At 39.3% G+C, this 19,948-nt stretch overlaps 1 protein-coding gene across 2 annotated transcripts in view; it reads right to left on the reverse strand.

The window, feature by feature from the left end:
- Polk (DNA polymerase kappa) overlaps positions 1-19,948 on the reverse strand; it is a 68,599-nt gene that overhangs the window by 9,443 nt on the left and 39,208 nt on the right. For both annotated transcript variants that reach the window (XM_055598450.1, XM_055598451.1), the window contains exons 4-10: positions 17,458-17,610; positions 15,450-15,581; positions 11,098-11,251; positions 4,982-5,221; positions 3,593-3,717; positions 1,626-1,792; positions 606-638 (exon numbers count right to left, since the gene is read on the reverse strand). In XM_055598450.1, coding sequence (XP_055454425.1) covers positions 606-638; positions 1,626-1,792; positions 3,593-3,717; positions 4,982-5,221; positions 11,098-11,251; positions 15,450-15,581; positions 17,458-17,610 — 1,004 coding nt within the window. The remainder of the gene's footprint in view (positions 1-605; positions 639-1,625; positions 1,793-3,592; positions 3,718-4,981; positions 5,222-11,097; positions 11,252-15,449; positions 15,582-17,457; positions 17,611-19,948) is intronic.

Below are 19,948 nucleotides of genomic sequence, written 5' to 3' on the forward strand. Positions count from 1 at the left end.
ATATATATATATATATATATATATATATATATATATATATGCATATATATATATATATATATATGCACAGTGCTCCAATAATCTGTGTCTGACTGTGGCCCATCACACAAAACGAGGGCGCACTTTCCATGTGTGACAGCATCTGGGCACTCAGGAAGGCTTGGGGTTTGGGGCATCTCAGACTTGAGAAATTCGGGTTAGAGATGCTTGACATGGGAAAGCTCTGCTCCTCCAGCCAGTATTTGTACTTCTGGAACTCCTACTGTAGTGTCTCATGATTCTCAGGTAAACATTTAATTGTTCTTATAAAAAGGGTTAGGAATCCTAACATGTTTAGTTTTCACTGAACAGAAATAACGTCAGTATTAGAAAGTATAAAAGCCGACCAGTTGGCCTACTGTGAGTATAGCAGCTAAAGACAGTATCTTGGGCTCACGTGTTTACCTTAGAGTATGTAAGCTACCCAAAACTGGGAAACTTCTTTATTGTAGTGATACTTTACTAAAATGAATTTTACTAAAAATAAACTTGAAACAGTTTAAACTACATTAAACCATAGGTCATTAACTTTAAAACCTTATTTAGCATAAAAGAACAAACATTACCTTTCAACGCTCATACTTTTCCTTTCTCCATCCCTTGAAATGAGAAAAAAAAGGGCTTTATTTTTTTCTGAAAAGAAAACTGAGTTCCTTTTGATCAATTAGAGAATTTAATATACTTGTTTCAACTAAGTGCCTGACTGAGTAGTGACTTAGTTTTATGTGTATGTGCTTGCCTGTGTGTGTGTGTGTGTGCGTACCATGCGTGCAGTGATAACAGACTACAGAAGAGGCGTTGTAGTTCCCGAAGCTGGAGCCGCCTTCTGGGGCCACCAGGTAGGCAGTAGGAGTCGAAAGCAGGTCCTCTGCGAGATTAGCTAGTGGTTTTAGCTGCTGAGCCATCTCTCCAGCCCCCTAACGTTCTCTTTAAATACTTCATTAAGATATATATTTTATAAAAAATACAGTGTTTTTTAATCTAAAAATGGACCTGTCACTAAGACAGACAGGATATTATTTTGATTTCATGTATTATGGATCAAGTCTATACAGCAGAAAACAAATCTGAAAATAGGTGCAGAAGTTGCTTCTATTACAATCTGAGAATTAAGGTGCACAGCATATGACCATAGGAGCAGCACAACAGTGGCCAGCAACAGGATACAGCGCCTTCCACAGAATTCCTGCTGCTTCGGTTGCGGCCCGCACACAGGCCTCTCCTACATGCCATTCATTGTTCATGTCTCAGTCAGAATCTGGCTCATGACCGAGAAGCTAAACCAATCACTTGACTGGACCTGGCTGCTCTGAGAGCAGCCGCTGCACTAAAGAAACGGAAGTAACATGTGCCCTCTTCATTGCCCAAAAACTAAATGGATGTGATATGCCCAAACTGCTCGAGAACATAGACAGAATGATGAATAAAACATACCAAGTGTTTGTCTTAAGACAGTCACAACCAAAACAACAAAAACAGTCCAAATGAATTTTAACAAATTTTGAAATAGCCTTATCTGAAAGGTTCAAACTGACACCAATAAATGATCATGAGAATGATAAAAAGCTGAATAACTGTGTAGATACCTTTCCAGGTCTGTTGAACCTAGCCCGAGGGCGATGTGAAGAAAATAATGCCAAGACGTCTCCGAGAAGAGGAGAGAGAGCAGTGCTCTCTGCTGGTAGAGCTCTGTGCAGGTAACAATTCCAAGAGCCATCAACATTTTCTCCGTGACTTTCCCTACTCCAGAGACCTGCAAGAGGATCCAGTGGTCAGGGTGGTGCAGTCAGATCTGAACCAGGATTTACAATTTAGGATTTTTAAGTGACATTATAAGTGTGTGCGCGTGTGCGAACATATGTATGTGTAGTGTGTGCACTCGCGTGTGTGTATGTGTGGTATGTGCATCTGTGTTTGTGCACTGTGTGTGTATAAGCGCATATGAGTGTGTGTATGTGTGCATGCCTGTGTGTAAGCGTGTGTGTATATGTGGTGTGTGTGTGTGTGTGTGTGTGTGTATGTGTGCTTGTGTGTGAAGCAGAATATTGCCGGTGCTGAGGCTTGAACTCAGAGCCTTGAACATACAAAGTAAACAGTCTGCTACTGAATGATATTCCCAGGTGAAGAGCATAATCTGTGGCTAACAGGTATGAATAACATTATTCTTTAACATGTCATGCAAGAAAGCTGTTATTATTCTTGGTCACGTAGCCTAATTTGATAGAAATTTGAACGGCACTTAAAAAAAGAGTTCTGTGGGCATACAAATTTTGAAAATAGTAGAGCAAAAAAAAATAAAGTTTTTTGGTACAGTGTTACGATCCATTAACATACTAATACTCCAAAGGCTTTAGAACTTTGGATTTGACAAAATTAAACCAAAGTACTTTACCATCTTTAAAATGATAAAACTTTATTCTTTTTTAAACAATTGAACTGAATCCTATATGATAGCCTAGAGCCTGCTCAAAATATTGGAAGTGATTGAATTTATATAAGGTATTGCTCACTGTTCAAAGAAAAGGCTGTAGCAAAGCTCAGTGTCAATGATTCCTGGATACTACATACACAGTAGATTTTTTTCCTAAGGTATGAATAGGTATTCTTTCTTTTCTTTTAAGTTCTAGATTCAAATATTGCGTGAATTCAAATATTGGTGTGATTTTAAAACCTCATTGGCCTGGTGGTGTACTCCTTGGGAGGCAGAGGTAGGTGGATCTTTGTGAGTTCGAGGCCAGCCTGGTCTACAACAAAGCGAGTCCAGGACAGCCAGGGCTACACAGAGAAACCCTGTATTGAAAAAACCAAAAAGAAAAAAAAATCATTAATTATAAAATAATAATTTTAAAATTCTTAATTATAAAAATAAAGAGGACATAGAACACCAAAGTCCAGAAGCTATAAATAATAAAATATGCCATTTCTGGAAACTTGTGGAATTTTTTTTTCATTTTAGAGATGATGAAGTATTTTGGTTTAATTTTGTCAAAAACAAAATTCTAAATCCCTTTGGGGTGTCACACCTATTCATCTGGCACAGCCTGGACTGGAGAACAAGGACAGCACTGAGTCAGAGCTGAACACATTCCTTCAAGTGCTCCTTTTACGTCCTTTGTCCTTGCTAGGGCCACACTTACAAGCTTATCACGTCTATTACGTTAAACTGTCCTGCAGATAAGCTCCTTAAATATTACCTTCGAGTTTCCACAGGAAGTTCTAAGTGCACCATTCAACCCCCAGCAGTTTTCACCAGCTCCCTATTATTCCACAGCTACTCAGCAAAGAACCCCTGCTGCCGGTCAGCGGTCTCAGCCGTCCTAACGTCCTAACGCGAGACTCACCGTGGGGACTCCAACCGGAACAGCAGTTAGTTGTTACTTCCTAACTGTAGCTTTGCTACTGCTGTGAATCGTAACGTAAATATGTGATATGAGGATAGCCGGTATGTGACCTGCAAGGGGTCATGACCCACAGGTTCAGAACCACTGGGACTCTAGCTCCTCTCCAGAATTCCGAGTATCTACACAAATGATACTTTTCTATAAGCTCTTACCTTTCTAATAGGCAAGTCCTTGATGAAGTCCATGACTGCCTGCCTGCTGGGGAGAACTCGGCACTGTCCGTTTGGCTTGTTCTTGTCACTGCACACTTTTGCTAACATTGTATTGGGGGCAATGCCTTAAAGAGAAGCGCACATAATCACTCACAGAAGCTGCCACACGGAGTTAATTATGTGACAGGAAAATGACGGTTAAATGCAAACAATCTGGATGACGCATAGTACTACTCTAGAAATGACATTTGGCTGCTGACGATCTGCCCAGGGCTCTCTGTGGTTTTAGAGAAAGGGAATATATTGACTATGACAGTAGGTGAAACAAGCCTTTTTTTTTGGGGGGGGGGACGACAAGATGGTTTAGAGACAAGGTTTCTCTGTGTAGCCTTGGCTGTCCTGGACTCGCTTTGTAGACCAGGCTGGCCTTGAACTCACAGGGATCTGCCTGCCTTTGCTTCCTCAGAGCTGGGAATACAAGCATGTGCCACCATGCCCAGCATGAGGAATATTTGAGTCTCCATATTTTAAAATTCAAGAGTAACTTCTGAACAAAGTAATACAAAGTATTTACTTACAACTGTACGAGCAACAAAGGGTTGCTTTGTACTGGATTCTTATTTCTCAGAAAAGAACTAGAATATAGTTTATGATAGATGCTTAGTTTTTAAAAGGTCTTTCTCAATGTAAATTTTCCACATTAAAAATTAAACATTCTGACATATCTGAAAAGCAACAGCAATAGAAGCACTTTTAGTCTTTCCCGTCACTCACAAAGCAAAGCACCACACACACACATTTTACAACCCTGGGAGTCTCACCCATCCATGGTTAGGTGCATCTACACACGCTAGCTAGCAGTTCATTCTGGTTTTTACAGATATTCTCCTAAAGCTCATTATGCATGGTTATGCTTCGAAATAGAAAAATTAATAGAATGTTTTCTATTCAGCACTTTTGTGGTAAATGGGTGTAAGCATTATCAGTTCCTAAGCTAAGGCCTTACAGTGCTCTTTGGGGTCACTAGTGAGACTTTTTTTTAACCTGATGCTGCAAGTTGATCTTTTTCATGGTGGTAGTGAGGAGAGGGTCATAAGCCTCATGTATGGTAGGCCCTCTCCTGCAAAGCAATCTAGGACAAGTGCCAATCAAACATTTTGTGCAAATCCAACTAAAATAAGTTTTGCACTTAAAGGATCACTATTCTAGATTTATGAAAGTTTCTTTGCCTTGGACCATAGGCTTTTTTGCTTAATTCCAGTTTACCTGTAGGTTTGGCCTCAGAAGCCAAATCAAATGTTACATCTACTTTACGATGAGGACCTACCATTGTAGCCTTGATTAAGCAGTATAGCTAACCGCCAGAGCTGTTAATACCCCTCTTAATACCTGCACTGGCTGTCAGTGTTGTTTTTTGTTCAATTCTGAAGCGAATTTCCTTTACCGCTTCCTCAGCTGATGTTCCAAAAACAACTGAATTCTCGAGTATTTGAGGGTTGTTTTGTTCTTCAGAGTTCACCTGGAAAGGATTTCCTTGGGGCTGCAAATCAGGAGGGCTGTCTTCAAAAAGCAGTGGGGAGACAGACTGCTCACGCTCACTCGGGGTGCTAGCTTCCTCTCCAGGATTATCTAAATCACAAACAGGAAAAGCAAGTCATCTGCATTTTAAGGTCCAGAGCTATATAAATATCTCCAAAAATAAAAACAAGAAAAAAAAGAAAAGCAAAGAAAGAAAGAAAAAAGAAAGAACGAAAGAAAGAGAAGGGAAGTATGCACTTCCTAGGTTAGGTTTAGGTTTCGCTCCATTCTTTCATTTTTTTCAATGCTTTCCCCCTTTCCAATACACTGTATTATTTTTCTCTCTTCCTCTGATCCCCTCTCCTCCCTGCCTTCCCACCTTCTCTGTGTGTACACACTTGTGTGTTGGCTTGAAGCAGTCTAGCAGCCCACACTGGCCTGAATTCCTGACGCTGTTCTCCAAGCCTTCTAAGGGTGAGATTACAGGCATCACTGCCCCCTCTTCCACAGTGCTGAAAGCAAAGCAATGCAATTCTGCTTCTAGGGACTGAGACAAGAAATGCCATCACAGCATCCCTGCAAGCCCAGAAGTCGGGGAGGCAGAGGCAATGGATCTCTGCCAGCTGGGTCTACAAAGCATGTCCAGGACAGCCATGGCTACAAAGAGAAACCCTGTCTCAAACGAAAACAAAACAAAACAAAACAAAACAAAACAAAACAAAAGATATCATTTTTTATGGTAACTATTTAATAAAGAAAACCCTGTCAGGCTTTCCTTAAAAGGAGCATCATCCACTTCTTTAGTGTATCTTTTAAAGGAAATATTTTATGTAAAACTCATAAACCTAGGGAATCCATTACTTTTTCTTTAAGAAAGAAAATATTTTTCACTTTCTTCTATAAGGAGAAAAAGATCCTTCTTAAGTTAAGATGAGGAATGTGGAGGAAAAAAACATTAAATAATATGGGTAATTGCAACCAAAATTAAATTTTGTTTGGGAGGATAAAAAATTTTCTTTATTCATGAAAGAAACTTTAAAAGTTTTAAAATACTCTGAAATGTCTCTTTTCAAATGCTGATTCCACTTTTAACTTGCTTCTTAATAAAACATTACTTTCATTGAGGGTACCTTTGCTATAAATAGAAATTACTCCTGAAAGTTGATCTTCTTTATACAAATTCTCAGAGTTTGATCCAATTAAGGAAGGCCCAAATTTAAGATAAAAAAGTGTAATTGCCAATACATTGGACAATGATATTAAAAAATAAAGTAGTTGGGCACAGTAGTGCATGCCTGTAATACCAGTGAAAGGATGAGGCAGGAGGATGACAGCTTGTGCTTGTCCTGGAAGGAAGAGGGAGATTCCCACACTCTCCTTTTCCTCTTCTCTCATACATTACATGCAAGCTGCAGTCTCCCGCTCTCCACTTCTCCCTGCTGCCCCCATCAGCCCTATCTCCCAGATCCACTCCTCTGAAGGAACACGTTTTCAAAATGTAAGATAACCAACTAGTTATTTGCTTAAGCTCATCTTTCAAATAATTTGTAAAATACATTTAACTTTATCCTGATAACAATACTAAAAATAGTCACATGAACAATTTCATTAAAAATATTCTCTAACTTATGGCCAACTGCTGGGCAGAGTGCATGGAATCTTATATAAGAAGTGGGAAATAGTAAGATCTGGAGAGGACAGGAACTCCACAAGGAGACAACAGAACTAGAAAATTTGAACACAGGGAACTTCCCAGAGACTCATCCTCCAACCAAGGACTAGTCATGGAGATAACCTAGAACCCCTGCACAGATGTAGCCCATGGCAGTTTAGTGTCCAAGTGGGTTACCTAGTAATGGGAAGAGGGACTGCCTCTGACATAATCTGATTGGCCTGCTCTTGGAACACCTCCCCCTGATGGGGGAGCAGCCTTACCAGGCCACAGAAGATGACAATGCAGCCACTCCTGATGGGATATGATAGACTAAGATCAGAAGGAAGGAGAAGAGGACCTCCCCTATCAATGGACTTGGGGAGGGGAATGTTCGAAGAAGGGGGAGGGAGGGTGAGATTGGGAGGGGAGGGGGAGGGGCTTATGGGCGGATACAAAGTGAATAAAGTGTAATTAATAAAAAATAAAAAAAGAAGAAAAAATTCTCTAACCTTAAAATAGGATAAAAACAATTTAAATGCATCTGTAAGATTAATAAGAGTTTTCTGTTCCTATTTCATAACATGTATATTTCCCAAATTGAGATAAATGCAGAAGGAACAATTAAACAAAAATTAAAGCTCAAATTAGCCTCACATTTAACTACATACCCTGCCTAGGCTGGTCTTGAACTCAGCCTTTCAGAGTGCTAAGATTATAGGTACAAAAATATAATGAGCTTAAATTTCTTAAATTAAATTTCAAGACACAGTTGACAGCACTTTACTTGAAAAATGAACTTGGTCTTTAAAAGATGTCTGACAAAAGCCAGGCAGCAGTAACACTCGCCTTTGATCCCAGCTCTCAAGAGACAGAGGCAGGCAGATCTCTGAGTTCAAGGCCAGCCTGGCCTACAGAGCAAGTCCAGGACAGCCAGGGCTGCATAGAGAAACCATATATAAAAACAAAGATTAAAAACAAAAACAAAACAAACAAATAAAAACAAACCCAGTAAATGTCAAAGATATGCAAATAATATAATAGATACTTGATTAGTTTCAAACTTTAATTATGGCGTATGAGTTAGTTTACAGATAGAAGTTTCCAAATCTGAATTCATAGGCCACATACACTGTACAACATTTTTACTATGATTTTACTATATCTGTGCTTCACGTAATTTTCATTTTCACTTTCTGTTTTTTAAACTTGAGAGCAATTTGGAGAGGAGAAAGAGGGTGGGACAGGTGATATGAGGGTTACCCAGAAGCCCCTTCTTCCAACTCACTGAATAGAAGTCAAGGTAAAGAGCAATAGACAAAATGCAGGCCAGGTACATCCTGCAGGTATGTAGGTACATCCTGGCAGGATAAGAAGTTAAATGTCCAGTTCCAAATACTCTGCAGTGACGCGCACTGGTGCCTCACAGCGAACTCACAGCAGCCTCTCTGCAGTGACGCGCACTGGTGCGCTCTACTCCAGGAAGCAGAGCAGGCTGCCTCTGGTACACTGCCAGCGCTGATGCAGTGACATAGGCATCTTTTTTAATCCCAGCTGTATTTTACTTCTGGCTGTGTAACCAACTGCTGAAGAGGTTTCTTCCTCCTGAATGGAATACCTCCACAATCTCCATACCTGAAGTATGGTATGAGCAACAACACTAGATTAGAGCATCCATCTGGATTTCAAGCACTCAAGTGTTGGAATGATGCTTTTGTGAACTGTGTAAAAGATTATCTTTGTATATTTAGATGCTGACTTCTGTGCCCAGAGAGTTGAGTACCAGCCACTTTGGTATTATTAAGCATCATCTGTCTCAATGTTTTGTAAACACTGTTCTCCATCACCTTCTGATTGGTTAAATAAAGAGCTGAACAGCCAATAGCTGGACAGGAGAGGAAGGAGAGACTTCTGAGTCCAGAGAGAGAGGTTCTCAGGTAGGGATCAGAGAGAGAAGGAGAAGCCATAACATCACAGATGATGAAGCAGGTGCCAGAACGAGACTAAGATGTCAGGTAATGAACCATGTGGCAGAACACAGATTAAGATAAACGGGTTAGCTGGCTGGGAACAACATGAGCGAAGGCCTAAAGCTCTACTAAGTAAAGGTCTCTGTGTTATTATTCAGAGAGAGAGGGAAAGAGTGTTACCATAGAAAAACCTATGGTAACACTCAAGTGTGCAGCATTTGGATTTCTTGCACAGCCTGACACTTGCCAGTTAGATTTGTAGGGCAAAGCAAACATAAAACAATGCTTATTATTTTATTTGTAAATAAAGACCATAGTTCACCACCCATTTCTAGAGAAAAGCATCTTTTATAGAAGGGCAGTAGAAAAATGTCTGACTTTACAGAAAGATCCATCCATCACCTGCCACTTGCAACACCCTGTAAATATAAGGTCTGCTGTTCGTTAGAGTCCAGCCCACAGAGAATTACGTATGAGAAACAGAAGTCAAATCATTTCCATTTGCTTAAGAATATGAAACAGAGGGAGAACACTGTGCAAATGAGCAAGATGAAAGCTCCTGATACTACAAAGTCACTTCATCCTTGTCAGTTTGGACATACAACACACTGAAAGGAGCACTGCAGAGAGTAAAAGCCACCTACCTTAAGCCCAAAGCAGTTTTTAAACACAAGGTAAGAGTATTTGTTACAGAGGACCCTTGGGGCGATTAAAGACAATCAGCTAATAACTCCTCCCCCTTCTCTCATGAAGGCTAAGGAACTAACAGAATGAGGCTTTTAAACATCAGACTTTATTCCTCTCATGCCTAAACAATAAGGTTACACCAAAAATCAAAGTCTTTTTGTTGTTGTTCCAAGCTTCTGTGTCGCTTTTGTTTTGGATGTTTCCAACAAAGAAAAAAGAGACCTACCCCTAGTAAAGAAGGTATTGAGCTTCGATTTGATGTCTGCAGTAAACCTGGGGCAAATAAGGCAAGCCCCTAACAGTGTGTAGTGGCGCATGCCTTTAACCTCAGAGTTTGAGGCCAGCCTAGTCTACACAGAGTTCCAGGACAGGCAGGGCTCAGGGCTACGTAGGAAAAAAATAAAAAGCCTGCCTCAAAAAACAAAACAACAACAACAACCAAAAAAAAAAAAAAAGGAAAGAAAAATATTTGATGCCATTGTACACCCATTTCTGCTCAAGGAGCACTGCTACCGTGCGTGCGTGTTGCTCCCCACCTCCTCCCCACCCCAACACACACTGCCTAGTCCCTCTGTGCTGTGAATAAGCTGCACACGTGAAATGGGGCTGTGGTTTGTGAGTGAGTCCCTTTGGGCCACTCTTTCAGCCGGGTTCATGGATTCACAAGCCAGAAGTAACAGCACTTCCGGCAAAGGGAAGGGAAGCAGAATGTGCGACATCCAACGTTTCGTGGCATTGCTTTGGATAAATAACACCCGGATCACTTGAAAGATCTACGGAGTGCTGAAACTTTTAATTGTGTAGAAAAGTCGGGGGCGGGGGGGGGGGGCTGGGGAGACGCCTTAGTGGGCAAAGCACTCAAGCTTGAGGATCTGAGTTCATATCTACCTACCTGCAGAAACGCTAGCCGCAAGGGGCGGTGGGAAGGACGGTGACACAGCAGACCCTGAGACCTTGACTCAGGAAAGAGCACAGGAGGAGGCAGCAGGTCTACCTCTGCCCCCTCCTGCTGTGCACACTAAGGTCTGCGGTGGGGACGGGAGAGGGAGAGCGTAAATTTTTGATTGAAAACAGCCACCTTACTGTATTAGAACTAAATTATGGAAAACCTGGGAAACAAAAATAAACTCCCTAAGGTTTTGGTGTGTTTGGGGCTAATCTTTTTTAAAGTCTGATTTCTATCAACCATAACAAAAGCCACTTTAAACAGAGAGCTTCCGCAGCTTCCATGTAATCCCAATGCTTTGATATTAAGAAAATAGCTGTTCTGCAACTACTCTGAAGAACAACTCTGTAGATTCTTTTTTGTTTGTTTGTTTTGTGTTTTTTGAGACAGGGTTTCTCTGTGTAGCCTTGCCTGTCCTGGAACTTGCTTTGTGGACCAGGCTGGCCTCAAACTTAAAATCTACCTGCCTCCCAAATGCTAGGATTAAAGGTGTGCGCCACCACCACCCAGCGAACTCTGTAGATTCTTAAAAGTCTGGAGATTTAACATTTTCATCTGAGTTCAAAAAAGACTGCATGTATTTAAAAAAAAAACCCACTGTATATTTTAAGTTTCTGATTTTTAATTTTTACAAAGACGATTTTAATCTCCTATAAACACTAATGAGTTAAATGGGTTAATTCAAAGAGCTGCTTTGTTAGTTTTTAGTTGGGAGTTCTAATACATTGCTCACCAATTTTTATGTAGTTTCCCGTTTTGATGAAATATCTTCTTTTGTCCTCAGGCCAGTCTTGCCTTTCCTGTAAGTGCTGTGTTATATTCAAGTAGGCTTCATCCAGACTCATGGCCATAAAATTGGGATCATATTCAGCAAGTATCTCCTTAACCTTCAAACAACAACAAAAAGTTTAAATTTTGCTGCCACAGTGCTGCTACAGCAAAACCTCCTCTTATCTGATAAAAAGCATGAATATTCTTACTTCGCAACTATAATGATCCTGCAATCGATAGTTCATGGATTGAAGAAATAAATAATTTACTACCAGTGGATATTTGTCAAATTCTCTTTTGTATTAAAATAGATCATAAAGGCAGAAGACCATGAAATAGCTTTATTTGAGGCAACCTGAATCCCAGCATCCTATATCTAGAAACACAAGCAAGCCAAATAAATCTCAAAACAGTACTCTGGTAGGAACAGAAAAAAAATGATTAAGATTTGAAGAAGCTGGTCAAAAGGAGGACTGTGCACGACAGTAACCTCCCTCATCTCATTTGTGGAGATATTTGTTCATAAAAAAAGTAAAAAGCACTGCCGTGTTTTAGAGAGCAGTAAATTTCAGTTAACTATAATGTGAACAATACAGAGAGAAAGTAAAACTCTACTACTCACAGGAAGCTGGACTGAGAAAGATGATAAATCTACAGAATAATTGCATGCTTGCATTAAACTACAGATGACAGTTTAGAGCTGCCCTGTGACATAAAAGGCATACACAAAGATTAGAACTACAGCTAATCTAATTCAGAAATGCCTTTTATACGGGATAGCTTTATTGCATGAATCCACAAAACAGTCTTTTTGCTGTTTGTCTTAACTACCAAAAAATTAGCTGAAATGGGAATGATTGCCAAAATAACCTATATAATAGAAAATATCTTTATTGTTATTCTTCATCTAACATTTAAAATATTTGTATCATAGCATTAGAAAACTTTGTTTTATTAAAAAAAGAAACAGTTCTATCTTAACGTAATTATGAACAACTAAGTGGAATTTCAGAAAATGGTGGTGAAAAACGGTATACTTTTATTCATTCCGAGTGCTTTAAATAGCTTTGTTCTTATAGAGGAGGCTATTTTATAACAGATGCAAACTATATTTCTAGTGAAAATAACTCTGGAAGCCTGTACCTGGCAGGCCACTCTGACTAAGAAGCGCTCCCTGGAGGCATGGCGAGTTCCCTCACTTCCTTCACATAGAATACTGCCACAAGAACTAAAACGGGCTGCTCCTGTAAATAGCATGCACTTATCTCTAAGAAAAGCAAAGCTAGCCTAATATTTGGGCAAAACAGAAATGGCCGATCCTTAAACCCGATTCTTAACCAGGCCAGAAACATTAATGTGTGGATACTGCATTTACATGTAAAACTCTACTAGCTAGACATTGCTGAAATTTAAAAATTTTTCTATCTCGTGCAATAAAACAGGTGATAGAAAACTAAAAATTTAACTGTCATGGTCATACTGTCAGAAGTTTTACTGAGTTACAATAGGATTCAAGATCTTTCTTATAAAGTCTTAAGATTTTTTTTTAAATTACTAAAGCCTGTACTTATTTATTTTTACCTATGAATACAGAAAAAAATTATCAAAAAATTATTCCCTTTGCTTACCACTTTCTCAAAAGTAGGCACAAAACAATTGATTTAACAGACTGATTCAAATGAATAAAATGGTTTTAATATGGAAGTAGTATTTCTAGGGAAAATAAGTAGAATAAAAATAAGTGACTTTAAAGTTCCTTTGCATGTCTAAATGATAGTACTATAGAGATTGTTCTGCAATCAAGAGCACATGCTGCTCATCCAGAAAGTCAGAGTTCAGCTCCCGGCTCCCGGGTCATATGTCGCACAACCACCTCTAAGTCTAGCTCCAGAAAATCTACTGACACTACGGCCGTCCACACACACATGTCTACCACACATAGGCATAAATACATACATGAAATTAAAAATCAATAAACAAACAGATCTTTCCATTTAGACAGTTTCTCTGTCTGTCGTCTGTCTCTCTCTCTCTCGAGATATGGTCTCCTATAGCTCAGGCTAGCCTCAAAATAACTGAGTGGCAAGGCTGGCCTCCATAGTGCAAGGTTTACAAGTCATGCTCAGACAGTCATCTATGACACACTTCATTTTATAATAGTCTAAACATGATGCATATGCAGCACTCTTGACTAACTCAGGAATTAAGCCCCTGCACCGTATGATAAATCTGTTTTATTGAAAACAGAAGAACAATACCTTTTCATGTAAGACAGTTGAGAATTTTAATAAGTAAACAAATCACTATATTCTTTTCAAAGCAAGGAAGTATCCCTTTTTCTTTAAGTCTCTTGGGCATTACACGTTCAAGTATACTAGCTCTGTAACATTATGAAGGAAGCCAAGCAACTAATCAAACTAAGTAAATTTTGTTACTATAAAGCACAGTCAAGGACATTTGCTCAACTATGTTCATAGCAGCTTTATTCGTAATAGCCAGAAACTGGAAACAACCCAGATGTCCCTCAACCAAAGAATGGATAAAGAAACTGTGATACATTTACATAATTGAATACTACTCAGCCCTTAAAAAAAAGGAAATCATGAAATTTGCAGGCAAATGGATGGAAATAGAAAAGATCATCCTGAGTGAGGTAAGGCAGACCCAGAAAGACACACATGGTGTGTACTCAATTATTAGCGGATATTAGCCACATAGTACAGGATAACCGTACTACAATCCACAGACCCAAGGAAGCTAAGTCACAAGGAGGGCCCAAGGGAGGATGCATGAATCTCACTGAGAAGGAGAAATAGAATAGGTAAAGGGAACAGCATAGGAGAGGGGTGCTGAGGAAAATGAGGGTGGGGATCTGATGTGATGAGAGGTGGGGAGGGCAAGAGGATAGAAGGCCTGCAGAGAAGAGAAACGGTGGCCTAGGGCATCTCTGAGACAGGCTCCTGGGAGGATATGGTGGTGACCCTAGTGGAGACCCCTAACAGCAGGGGACATGGAGACTGAAGAGGCCACCCTCCAACTGGACAGGACTCACAGTAGAGGAAGGGAAACACCAACCCACCCACAAAAACTTAGACCCAAGATTTACCCTGCCTACTAGATGTGCAGGGATAATGATAGAGCAGAGATGGAAGAAATGGCCAACCAATGCCTGGCCAAACCTGAGACCCACCCCATGGAGAGTCAGTGCCTGACATTATTAATAATATTTTACTATGTTTGCAGACGGGAGCCTAGCATGACTGTCCTCTGAGAGGCCTCGCCCAGCAATGGATTGAAACAGATGCTGAGACCCACAGCCAAACATTGAGTGGAACTCAAGGAGTCTTGTGGAAGAGTGGGAGGAAGGATAGAAGAACCCAGAGAGGACAGGGGTTCCACAAGACCAACAGAGACAACTAACCTACACTGGGGTAGGGGGTTGTGGAGACTGAAACACCAACCAAACCATATATGGACTGGACCTAGGTCCCTTACACATATATCAGATGTGTGATCTGATCATCAAATTTCATAACTTGATCTTCATGTTAGTTCCCTAGTAAGGGACCAAGGGGCAGTCTCTGACAAGGACCCTCTTATATGCTTTTTGCTCACTTCCCCCTGGTGGAGCTGCCTTGCTAGACCAATGTGGTAGAGGATGTGCTCAATGCTAATATGAACTTGATGTGCTGGGGCAGGCAGGTGTGTGCGGAGGGCTCCCATTTTCTGAGGGGGAGGGGAGGGGGCTACATGGAAGAGGAAAGGAGGGTGGGACTGGAAGGATAAGAGGGAAGGGGTTATGATTGGGATGTAAAGTGAATTAATTAACTTAAAAAGCACAGAGACAGGCTTAGTGATCCATTTCTGCAATCCCAGCACTCAAAGAATTTAAAGTCAGCCTAAGCTACATAGTGAGTTCAAGGCTGGCTTGGAACAAAACAAACAGCAACAACAAATTAATGATAAAAATGTTATTTAGAATAGACTGAAATTACTGATGAGCAGGTTCTGTAAATTAGAAATACTAGGTTGTTCTAAAAAATTATTTTTATACATCAAGAAAATACTGAAAATTAAGTTTATAAACTATTAAGGCTATACAAAGTTTTGAGAATTGATTGTAGAGATTTGAGAGATTAAGAGTAGATGGAAGAGTAGATGGAAGCTGAGAAACATGATGATACACTCTGGAAACTAGAAACAGTTCACCATTCACTATAGTTAAGACCTAATCTTGTAGTCTAAATCATCAGAGTTGAGTCTTCGTGACAGAAAGCCAGTAGTAAAAGGGTTTGGGGTGAGACATTCACTTACCTCCTTACTCACGGCTCTATATTTGTCAAAGTTTGGGGGCACTATAATAAGTTGTGGGCAGAGTCTCTTAGCAATAAATCCTGGCATGGCTGCACGAACACCAAACCTCCTTGCATGGTAATTTGAAGTAGACTGAAAGAAAATGGACCACACGGGGAAAAATAAACAACCCTAAATGGACATATTGATCAGTGCATTCATAAAAAACACATTACTGATTACATTTTCGATTCAAGGGCATTTCTTTTATAAGCCACTGTCTTGAACCACATCTTGACTTTCTTAAAAACCATGACCCTGTCTCACTGTTACTTCTAAATTTATAACACTAGGTAATAAGTAGTATTAAGCCAATGGGAAATTCTTTTAGAGTGGGTGTTGTGGTAGATATCGGCAAGTCAAGCCATTAGAAGCCTAAAGCAGGTGAACTTCTAGTATGAGGTTCAAGGTCAGCCTGTTATACACAGCAAATAGTGGCTTTAAATAATTTTTAAAAATATTTCCGGGCTGGAGAGCTGGCTCAGAGGTTAAGAACACTCGCTGTTCTTTCAAGGGTCCTGAGTTCAATTCCCAGCAAGCACATGGTGGCTCACAACCATCTATAGTAAGATCTGGTGAGCAGGCAGGATGTTATATAAATAATAAATAAATCTTAAAAAAAATATTTCCAGTAATTAAACGTCAATAGCTTGAAGGTATTCTGTAATATAGTATACAACTAAGTCTGGATGATAGTAGATGCTATATGAAACTACTAGTAAGTAAAATAGAATAATTATAAAGTTATAAGAAAATAACAATAGCATAAATGTTACATGAAGAAACACGCATAGGAAGTATTAGTATAATATAATATAGGAAGAGGAACCTTGTTTAAAACGTTTGGGAGCTGTAGTATTTCAGATTTACATTTTCAGTTTTGTAATATTTACCTAGATTTTTTCATCAGTTAATTATCCTTAACTGGGAATATCTGAAATACACAATGTTCCAAAATCCAAAAACTTTTTGTGTACACAAACACATATTCATGTGCATGCAAATCAAGGTCCCAGATCCAAATGTTTTAGTAATGTATTTCATACGTCTGGGATTGGAGATGCTTTAGGAGTAGTAGACACTTGCCCTATCTAGAAACCTTATTTTATTTTATTTTTTTTTTTATCAGAACAAAAAATTAAAGGCCTACTATCTGGTCAGCATCTTCAACAGATGGTGCTGGTCTAACTGGATGTCTACATGTAGAAAAATGCAAATAGATCCATACTTACCACCCTGCACAAAACTAAAGTCCAAGTGATCAAAGACCTCAATATAAAACCAGACACACTAAACCTGTTAGAAATTGACACAGGAGACAACTTCCTGAACAGAACACCAATAGCACAGGCTCTAAGAGGCTAATATCCAGAATATAAAAAGAACTCAAGATTCTGGAAAAGTTAATTGCACTCTGAACACATTACTAAGTTAGGTTATTAAACATTTTCTGTGAAAGTTCAGAGAGCACATAGTCACTCTAGGCTTTGCAGATGTGTTTTGTTAGATATTATCAGTTCTATTCAACTCTTCTACTGTGACAATAATAAGTAAGTGGCCATAACTTGTTTGTCCTAATAAAGTTTCTTTTAAAAAAATGGTAACAGGTCAGACTTGGTCTACAAGCCAGTTTCAAAACCTTTGGCTGAATATAAAGTTCCCTTTGCTTTTTCTTCACCTTTCACTAGAACTTTTGGAAAATTTAATTTGCAATGGAAGGATATGATGCTACTCTGCTATTTTATTTGAGTTTGGAACTTAGGGCAAGTTCCTAATTTTCTCTTTGTTTTCTTTTTCTCAAGTGGAAATAAAAGTTAGTATAGTCAGTTATATTAAAAGGATTCAGTAACTGAACATGTGAAAGCCTCCTGAAAAAGTGGTAAAGTACTCAGCAAACTGGCAAGCCTCAGAAGGCTTACCTGAGTAGGCTATGAGACTTCCCTTTTGTTTTGGATCTTCACCTACTTACCAGCATACTCATCGATCCTACAGCAATGGGTTTATCCCTCAATTCTGGGTTGTCCCTCATTTCTACAGCAGCATAGAAAGCATCCATGTCCACGTGAACTATGGTATTGTTCAAATCCCGGTTCCGCTCTAATTCCATTGCAAACCTGTCAACCTAAATTTTTAAAAACGTTAACATACTTTTAGACAATATGATAATAAAACATCATTAATCATTAATTTTAACTCAGAAATTATCTTCCCATCTGCCAATCTATTCATCCATCTATCCACCTACTTATGTATTGGATATATATTTTCTTGTATATATGGGTATAATTTATTGTTGTTTATTAGGGTTAGTAATTGTTTTTATTTTCACACAAAAAGCCTACTTTTATTCATTGTTTTTAATTTATTTTTTTAAATTTAACATTATTTTTTTTATAATTTATTCATTTTACATTCCGATTGTAGCCCCTTCCTTTGTCTTTTCCTAGTCCCATCCTCCCTCCCTTTTCCTCCTTGTCTCCCTCCCCTATTCCTTAGAAAGGGGAAGCCTTCCACCACTACCATCTGACCTCAGCCTATCAAGTCTCACTAGGACTGCCTGCATCCTCTTCCTCTGTGGCCTGGCAAAGCACCCCCACCAGAGGGAACTAATCAAAGAGCAGAAAACTGAGTCTATGTCAGAGACAGACACTGTTCCCCTTACTAGGGAACCTGCATGGAGACTGAACTGCCTATTGGCTACATCTGAGCAGAGGTAGGTCCTCTACATGCATGGTTTTTGGTTGCTGAATCATACTCTGGAGGGCCCCCTGAGCCCACATTTGTTCTCTTGGTTTTCTTATGGAGCTCCTGTCCCCTCTAGGTACTTTTATTCCCCCACTCCTTCCTATGACTCCCTGCACTCTTGCCGTCTTAGCATCGTTTCAATCCGCTGCTGGGTGGAGTCTTTCAGAAGACATCTATGGTAGGCTCCAATCCTGCTCCCTCTCTTCAGCCACTTTTGGTGTCTATTCTATTTGCCCTTCTGAATGAAAATTAAGCATCCTCTCTAGGGTCCTCCTTGTTATTTAGCTTCTTTAGGTCTGTAAATTGTAGTATGGTTATATTTGCTTATAAGTGAGTATATTACATGCCTGTCTTTCTAGTTCTGGATTATCTCACTCAGGATGATCTGTGCTAGTTCCATCCACTTGTCTGCAAATTTCATGATTTCCTTGTTTTTAATTGCTGAGTAGTATTCCATTGTGTAAATGTACCAGTTTCTTTACCCATTCTTAGGTTGAGGGATATCTGGGTTGTTACCAGATTCTCGCTACTATGAATAAAACTGCTATGAACATGTTTCTGTTGTATGATGGAGCATCTTTCAGATATATGCCCAGGAGTGGTAAAATTGGGTTTTGAGATAGTGCTATTTCCAATTGTCTGAGAAAGCGTCAGATTGATTTCCAAAGTGGTTGTACAAGTTTATATTCCCACAAGCAATGGAAGACTACTCTCTTTTTCCACACATTTGTCAGCATGTGCTATCACTTGAGTTTTTGGTCTTAGCCATTCTGATGGGTGTAAGATGGAATCTCAGAGTTGTTCTGATTTGTATTTCCCTGATGACTAAGGATGTTGAGCATTTCTTTAACTCTTTCTCTGTCATTCAATATTCCTCTGTTGAGAATTCTCTGTTTTATTTTGTATCCCATTTTATAATTGGATGATTTAGTTTGTTGGTGTTTAGTTTAAGCTCTTTTTATATTTTGGATATTAGCCCTCTGTTGGATGTAGGGTTGGTGATGATCTTTTCCCAGTCTGTAGTCTGTCATTTGTTCTGTTGGCTGTGTCCTTTGCTTCACAGAAGCTTTTCCGTTTCAAAAGGTCCCATTTATTAATTGTCGATCTTAGAGCCTAAACCACTGGTGCTCTGTTTAGGAAGTTATATCTTATGCCAAAAGGATCAAGGCTATTCCCCACTTTTTCTTTTAAACAGATTAAGTGCGTCTGGTTTTATGTTGAGGTCTTTTGACTTTAATTTTGTGCAAGGAGATTAGATATGGGTCTATTTACATTTTTCTACATGCAGACATCCAGTTAGACCAGTACCATTTGTTGGAGATGCTTTCTTTATGCCATTGTTTGGTTTGGGTATCTTTGTCAAAGATCAGGTGTCCGTGGGTTTATTTCTGGGTCCTCAAACCGATTCCATTGATCCACCAGTCTATTTCTATGCCAGTACCATGCAGTTTTTATTACTGTTGCTCTTTAGTACAGCTTGAGATCAGGGATGGAGATAACTCCAGAAGATATTTTATTGTAGAAGATTGTTTTAGCAATTCTGGGTTTCTTGTTATTCCATATGAAATTGAGAATTTTTCCTTTAAGGTCTGTAAAGAAATCTGTTGGTAATTTGATAGGACTTGCATTGAATCTGTAGATTGCTTTTTGCAGACTGACCATTTTTACTATGTTAATCCTGCTAAGCCATTAGCATGGGAGATCTTTCCATCTTC

Source organism: Psammomys obesus, unplaced genomic scaffold (assembly GCF_907164565.1).
Source record: "Psammomys obesus unplaced genomic scaffold, mPsaObe1.curated_primary_1811, whole genome shotgun sequence".
Taxonomy (NCBI): Eukaryota; Metazoa; Chordata; class Mammalia; order Rodentia; family Muridae; genus Psammomys; species Psammomys obesus.